Source organism: Cannabis sativa, chromosome 4 (assembly GCF_029168945.1).
Source record: "Cannabis sativa cultivar Pink pepper isolate KNU-18-1 chromosome 4, ASM2916894v1, whole genome shotgun sequence".
NCBI lineage: Eukaryota > Viridiplantae > Streptophyta > Magnoliopsida > Rosales > Cannabaceae > Cannabis > Cannabis sativa.
Window position 1 is genome coordinate 72205141 of NC_083604.1, and position 7897 is coordinate 72213037.

The 7897-nt window shown below is 31.0% G+C and overlaps 1 protein-coding gene across 4 annotated transcripts; it reads right to left on the minus strand.

The window, feature by feature from the left end:
- Positions 1-1041: 1041 nt before the first annotated feature.
- On the minus strand, positions 1042-7434 carry LOC115715173 (protein DECREASED SIZE EXCLUSION LIMIT 1). 4 transcript variants are annotated; one of them, XM_061114441.1, is made up of 15 exons: positions 7199-7392; positions 6464-6528; positions 6061-6240; positions 5920-5982; positions 5765-5836; positions 5626-5685; positions 5376-5524; positions 5138-5196; positions 4939-5032; positions 4762-4828; positions 4230-4312; positions 4049-4140; positions 3541-3647; positions 3189-3252; positions 1042-3089 (listed from the first exon to the last, which is right to left on the minus strand). In XM_061114441.1, exons 3-15 carry the CDS (start codon positions 6165-6167, stop codon positions 2991-2993), a joined length of 1116 nt encoding a protein of 371 aa, XP_060970424.1. In that variant the 5' UTR covers positions 6168-6240; positions 6464-6528; positions 7199-7392; the 3' UTR covers positions 1042-2990. The 4 variants fall into 4 exon arrangements, with proteins under 4 accessions (XP_060970424.1, XP_060970425.1, XP_030499861.2 ...); XM_061114442.1 differs by having other exon boundaries at positions 6464-6535; XM_030644001.2 differs by lacking the exon at positions 6464-6528 and having other exon boundaries at positions 5629-5685; positions 7199-7434.
- Between the last annotated feature and the right edge of the window lie 463 nt (positions 7435-7897).

Genomic DNA, 7897 nt, shown 5'->3' on the forward strand with positions numbered 1-7897 from the left:
GTTTTGAATTATAGGAACACATTGTAAAATAGAGTATCCTAAAGCGAAAAATTTCATCTTTTGGGTTCTTGTTAAGATTTCCATAGTTGCAAATGATATTCTTGAAGGTAAAGAAAAACTCTTTTAAGTCAATGTTTTTGTTTCTTAAATGGTATTTGTTATAACAAAGATGAGCCCATCCTTTCTGTTTTTGACTGCGCTGCTTATTTGCACTAGTTGGAACTGTTATACTTTGAATATGCCATTCAAAGTTCCTTTGTAGTTTGGTGACTGGATTTAGTACTTTGAATTTGTTTTAAGTTTGTGATATTTCCAAAATCATGAAGATTTAAGTTTCTAACCCTAATTATGTGTAGTTTAGTTAGAGTGTGTTTTGAAAGTTATGTAGAAATTGAATTTGGGTGTAATTAAAAGTAATTATACAATATAAAATATTTGTTTAATTATATAGTTACGCTATAATTGTGTAATTGAAAGTAATTGAGTAGTTTTAATTACACTCAAATTTTTATTTTTCCTATAAGAATTGTGTGTATTTACACTGTATAATTACTAAAATTTTTTATTTTAAATGTTAATTACTAAAAAAAATATATTTTATATCTAATTACTAACTATTTTGTCAATCAAGATATTCAAAATTCATAAGTAATTAACACGTTATATCCAAAATATATTTTAAAATATAATTTTAGTAATACTTACTAATTACACAATAAATTTCAAAGAGGCTCTTAATGTGGGTATCTTATGTATTGAATTATGTTTAATCTCATCAAGATTTAAGTGTTCTAACCCTAATTTTAACTTTCAAGATTTGAACATAGTCCTATTAATTATTGTCAAGATTTGAATTCGAACTATAAATATGGATCTTGATAATAGGATTTGTACAGTTGATTTAATTCCTTTTATAGATAACTCCTAAATATGAATCATGGCACAACTTTTTCCTTTTACATTAAGAAATTATTATCCAATCAAAAAAAAAAGCAAATCAAAACTATACATAAATATATAAATATACGTAACAAGTCCAAAAAAACAAAAACAAAACTTCATTATTATTAAAGAATTTATATAAAATGATGAAGACACTCAAAACTATGGATTCAATAAACGACTTGTTCACTAAAGAAGTCGTGAAACTCATCTGTATAAGCAAAAGCTAGCTTTAGTGTTGCAAACATAGAAGTAAGAGAAGTAATCGAGTGTAATCTTGAAGAACATGATGATGATATCATTTCTATTATTTCATCTCCATTGGCATTGATCATCGTCTTCTTCTGGTTCTTGGAGGTATGGCAATACGACACGTAGGAGTGATATGCGAATAACAGCATTAGAGAAAAATCAACGACCATGATTCTTATTGCTCTGGCGCTAGTGAAGCTCCTGCTACAAGCCAAGAATAAGAAGCAAGAATGTAACAATGAAATTACCAAGATTTGGGGCCAGAAGAATCCCCAAACAATTCTGTCAAAATCAGCAGAGGAATCGTTCTTCTTCCCGTAATAAATGTGTTGAATGTCTTCTAATACCGCAATCAGCATCACAGAAATCAAACTCACAATTGCAAACCCTTTTTGAAAGGGTTTGGAGTTGAAGAGCTTGATGAATCCCATTTCAGTATCGATCTCTGTTGTTTCTTTCATTTTCATTTTCTTGCCTTTTTTACGTTGTGATTGATTATTCAGTTTAGAACCAATTTGTATTTATATATGAGAATATAAAGCCCGTGGGCTTTTAACCACTCAATAGTAGATTTCTTTTTTCTTTTCTTGTTTTTTTAAACAAAATAAAGGTATTTTGATTAAGTTTGTTTGGTCTGTATTTCCAGAACTTTAAATATTAATTATTAGACTATTATTTTTCTGTGTAGAGGCGTGTTACAGTTACTATACTAATAATTATTACATAAATTTAGTTTACATTTTGGTTTTGTTTAAATAATTTTTGTGCAACACCCTTTGTTTCATCCTGCCGAAGCCACATAAAAACAAATAAATTGAGATCAGTAAGTTAGTAAGTATTTTCTTCATAATGATCCACATCCTCGGGAAATGCATCCAAGTCCAAATAGAAATAAAAAATATGGATAATTTCACAAATACATAAAAATAATAAAAAAAATTACAAAATTATAGTTTTACAGAAATTTAAATATTTTTATGTTGTATTTATATTAATTTGTTGTTGATTTTTTGTAATCTGTGTATTATTTTTTATTGTTATTTTCATGTTACTTTTATGTAATTTTCTTATTGTTTTCATGTGTTTTTACGGAAAACTATAAAAATGTAAAAAAAAACTATTAAACGTAAAAATGTAATTTTTTTTTTTAAAAAAAATAATACCTTAGTAATTATCCCTAAAAAATAACATCCACCAAAATGATAAGAAACCGAAAACTCGTAAAGTTGAATAAAGAAAGAATAAAAAGGGGCAAAATCTACATAAAGTCTTCTTCATGTATGTGCTAGTCAGTAGCTCCATATCAAACAACAATTATATATCATAAAACAATAAGAAATTATTACTCCTGTAACGCAGAAGAAAAAATTGTTATAAACATTTATATTATAAAAATTATGAACTTCATGAAAATGAATTAAAAAAAACTCAGTGCAATCATGTGAAATTTGATAATCCAATTATTTGCATTCACCAAACCATAAGTACAAGATCTCCAGCCATAAAACGTGAAATTTACTGGTTCGTTCAAATAATATTTAAATAAAGATGTGTAAAATAAATTCCACAAAATAAAAGTTTTGCATGATAAACAATGAAATAAGATTTCACTTAAACAAGCAAGATTTAGAAGCTCTGAAGGTAACTGAAATGTTCTTTAAGTGAGAAAAGGATAAGCTCTCAAGTTTCAACTTAAACAAGCTAGATTTAGACGAGTAGAGTTGCATTGCGTTACATCAAATTAAAAACCAATATTTACAAAGAGCTATATATAATCAACAAGAGATGTTTTTCTTTCAGATTTGTGGTGGATAGAGCTCCCAGAGGGCCACAGTTGTGTCTTCTGATGCAGAAGCCATTAGCTTAGAATCGGTAGAGAATGAGACCGCATTGCACTACAAACATAAACAGTAGAGAAAGAATCAATGAGTCCAGTACAGCAACTAAGTATTCTCTTATTTCTTTTTACTTTTATGTAGTATAAATCGATTTACCGTCTTATGGTGATACTTCAATATGGCTAGAGCATTTCCTTTCCGATAGTTGTAAATCCGCACCCTGCTAAACAGAATTCCCAGATTAAATACCATTTGATAACAGACAAGTATATAAATATACATATATACACACATTATATACAAACTTGACACATTCCACATGTGGTAAGAAATTTCAATAAAAGTGACTTGATTTCTGTAAAGTACATTACTCCTCAAATAATTAACTCTATTCAAAAATATGAATCAATGCTAATAATATGAGGTCATATGATGACATTATACAAAAGAACCATAAATAGAAAACTAGCCAAATAGTAATTTGGAAATAATACAGAATGATCCCAACCTGTGATCCCAGCCAGCAGTCGCAGCAATTTTTCCATCTGGCCGAATAGAGATGCTCGAAATGCCTGGTCGTTCCAAATTAATTTCTCTCTTGACCACTAAAGTGCCCTGAATTTCATATTTCAAATAGACAAACAAATCATCAATTACAAATATCATTGTAGCTAATAGTTAGTCAAGAAAGGAACATAACCTCCCGTTCTACTACAAAACTTACAGAGTATTATACACGGGGGATTAATTAGATCAGTCAATGACAACACTTGCATGGGGCAAAACCAGAATTTCTCACACATAATTTTGTCTATAATATTTTTTTAACAATCAAATAATTACACAAGCTTAGTTAATAATTAGGTTGAATGATAATCAGTCACTCTCCCTTAAATGTGAAAATGGACTATTAGCCAATACATTGATAAGTTGGCACAAAACTAGTATTTTTACAGATCGGTCAAGTGTGTGTGTGTGTGTGTGTGAATTTTCTTGACATGATGTTGTAGAATTACCATTGAATGATCCAAACTATACATTACAATTTTGTCATCTGCAGATCCAGAGATACCGCCATTGCATGACCCATCAATACATAGACTTAGAACTGCATAAGAATACACAAATATCAGGCTCTGTCACATAAGAGAAATGAATGATTAGTATGAGGGTAGTTCTTTAAAAGTTATGTCCCACCTGGCTCTGAATGAAACTTGACAGAGGTCAATGGAACCCCGTTATTTCTTATATCCCACCAAAGCATTGAACCATCCTCATAACTGCATCATGAAAAATAAATTAACACAACCATATTCCTTAAAGTGGACTATGGTTTTCGGAGGAGGACAATGCTTTGGCCAAGGAATTCATTCTAGAAAGTAGAAACATAATTCATGGCAACCTCAATGCAATAATCAACGTGTATCAGCCCTCATAAACAATACTTAACCTCATAACCCTGAACTAGTCTAGTTTTAATAAGACAGTACCCAAAATAATTAAACATAAAGATGCAATTCAAGAGGTGTAACTTGACGGTAACAACTGACAACTAGGATATAATTTGACCTAACGCCTATAGAACAAAGCAACTAGTATATACAATCAATTATCATTATCTCTATCAATCAATCAAGGATGATGTCTCAATGTGCTGCAAAGGCCACTAAATATGATAACGATAAAACAGTTAATTTCAGGTGGCCTAGAAAGAAAAGAAAAGATATACCCAGCTAGGACATTTATAGCTCCTTGTGATTCAGATGGGATAAATGCTTGAATAGCCATACACATTCCTACAAGAAACTTACACAGATGTCAAATCAAATGAAGTAAATCTGTAATAAATAATTTCAGACAAATACCTTGAGGCTTTGAGTCAACAGTCAAATAAATTAAATTATACCTCTTTCTTTGGTGGAAAATTTTGGTGAGCCACCAACACAGTTTTGAGGTAGACACATAATTCTTTCTGTAGTATTTAGATCCCAAATCTCAACCTAAGAGCATAAACCCATGGAAGAGATAATAAGCACGAACAAATGACGCAACATAGCCTATACATGAAAACAAAGTAGCTAATAATGTAAAAGATAACTGCTGACCTCAGAAGACTGCTCCCCAGCAATAGCCACATATTTAAGATCTTCAGTGTGCGAACCTCCTGAATCCAGAATGAAATTCAGTCAGTTGTCCAAAATCAGTATTTCTTGGAGCAACAAAATATGTGTACAAGAAATCAGAATTCACACTCCCATCAATCAACCCCCATATATGATTGAGACAAACATCTGAAACACATGCAAAATCTAATATCTCATCAAATGTTAATCTAAACCAAACCTTGAAAGTTGCGAGAATGATTTGTCAGATTTTCTTGACCCTGTTCTTGGGAATTCTCCTTGAGCTGCTTGGAACAAGTATAAGGTTTCTTCACTAGCGAAAGCTTACAAAAGTGGTAAGCATTTGTCTTAATAGTAAGCAATGGGTTCCTGAAAAGTATATTATTTAGCCCCATAATTTACAATCTCCAGATATATAAATAGATGATAGTGAAAAAAATAAATAAATAAATAAACCCCAATTTGATCACCACCTGGATAGGCCTCCATCTTCTAAATCCCAACACTTGACAGTTCCATCCCTTCCCTGGCTAAACAAAAAAAATCCATTATTCTTCTATAAGCAGAATACTAAGTTTTATTGATTTAAGTAAAACAAGTTAAAATAACCTGATAACTTTGTTGGTTCCAATCAAATAACTGCTAGCTACGGAGACAACTCCATGAGCAGCACTATGAACCCTGAAATTACACACTATACACAATAAACACAAAACTCTCAACAGAATGTAAATAGTTACTTTGTTTAAAACTTGATAGAGAACCATGCCGATGAAATTGTTCGATGCTGCGATGTGTCCCAAATCCTTAATTCACCATCTGCAGACCTGAAAAAAAAAATATAATGATGGGGTTGGGATATGCAATTAGGGAAAAAAAATATATAAAATGAAGTGAAATATTACCCAGTGAATAAGATAGGTTTAGATGGATGGAAACAAATGTCCATAACAGAAGCGCGGTGACCTCTAAGCACTGCAATGGGGTCGGGTGGTGGTCTATGCTTGCTCATTCTTTACTTTTTCCTTCTCCACTGAAAAATTCCTATGCTACAGGATTGTGTGGTGATCTATGCTATACATGACCTTAATACACATAACCAATCATAAAAATCATCAGCAAGAATCAGATTTAAATTTTTATTTTTAGAAAGAGAAAAAATCTAATAAACATGACATACATATACCGTCACATTGATCCCAACAACTAAAAAAATGGTAAACTAAAGATCTAAAATATATTGCAAGCAAATATATCAATTCCAAATACAGAATTTCAATTATTATAATTTATATGTATGGAAGTCACCTAGGCTTCAGAGTCCTGGAAACATGAAGGAGATTTGTGTAATGATCACTGAAATCATGTGTTATCTGCAAACTTAGACGTGCTCATCCAACAATTTTATGTTAGCTTCAAACAAAAGGACCCTAATGGTTACACATTGTAGAAATTCACGACAACTAAGAATATATATTGTCCAGTACATACAATCTGTACACACACACACACACATAAACCCCAATTCCCAAGTTACAATCAAACTCATCATGATTGTCAATACATAAGTGAAGAAAGTGTTCCATTTCATCAATAAATTTATGCATGTATAGCCAGAAAACTGGGTCCAACTCTGTGAACAAAAAAAATTGCAACAAGTGTGGCTTTCATCACAATAACAAATGTTAAATTACATAAACAATACATACTGAAAAGTTGCATCCCACACAGTTAACAACAATTTCATGAAAATAATAAAATAAGAAACTCTTGTCAATTGGTTAGAATCTGAAATTAATTTCAGAATAACAAAAGGTACAAAATCTCCCTTACATACTTGGTTTGATTATTACATAGCATAAAAGAATCAAATCAGTATATTAGCATATTTCCAAACAACTAAGTAATGCTTTTCTTCTGAACTATTTTTCACAGTGATACTGATGATGATATTCTCATCACTCTGAGCTTTTAAAGAACACAATTTATCTCTGTAGGAAAGGGAAAGGGAACCAATCCTCATTAGCAGCCTCAAAACCGTACCTGATTATGACCCAAGTGCAGGTGGTAATGAAGCCGAGTTCGACAACGGAATGCCTCCTCCTCTCCGATCAGGTAGTGAATGAGGTTGATAATCTTTCAAGTAACCGCCGATGAGTGAGAAAAGAAAGCCAAAAAGGTCGAGAGACAGAGAGAAAGAGAGATGGTGGGTAATAGCAATGGGTCTGCAACTATAATTGGGCTTCTGATATTGGGCTAAATCAAACAAATACAACACCCACACTTTTATTATTGAGAAATTTACAAGATATTTTTTTTACAAAAATACTGTCATGCGGTATTTTTTATTTTTTACTGTATTTTTTTATAAGTTTTATACTGTAGTATACAGTGTTAAGTTTTCACTGGTATTCTACTGGTATTTTTTAAGTGTTCTACTGTTGTTTTGAGTTCTTCTGCTTTGCGTTTTACTGGTATTTTATAAAAATACAATATTTTTGAAAAGATTTCCGTGTGACAGTATTTTTGTAAAAGTTAACCCAAATTCCAATATTTTTGTAAGTTTCCCTTTATTTTATTATTCCACCCTATACTTTTTTTTTAACCCATTTCATTTTTACCCTTTTTTTCTATATATTTAATTTATACTCTTTTTTATTTGTTATATTCTCGATTATACCCTTATGTAATGAAAAAAACCTTCCACACTTTTCTGAATAGTACCCTTATATAAGAGTATAA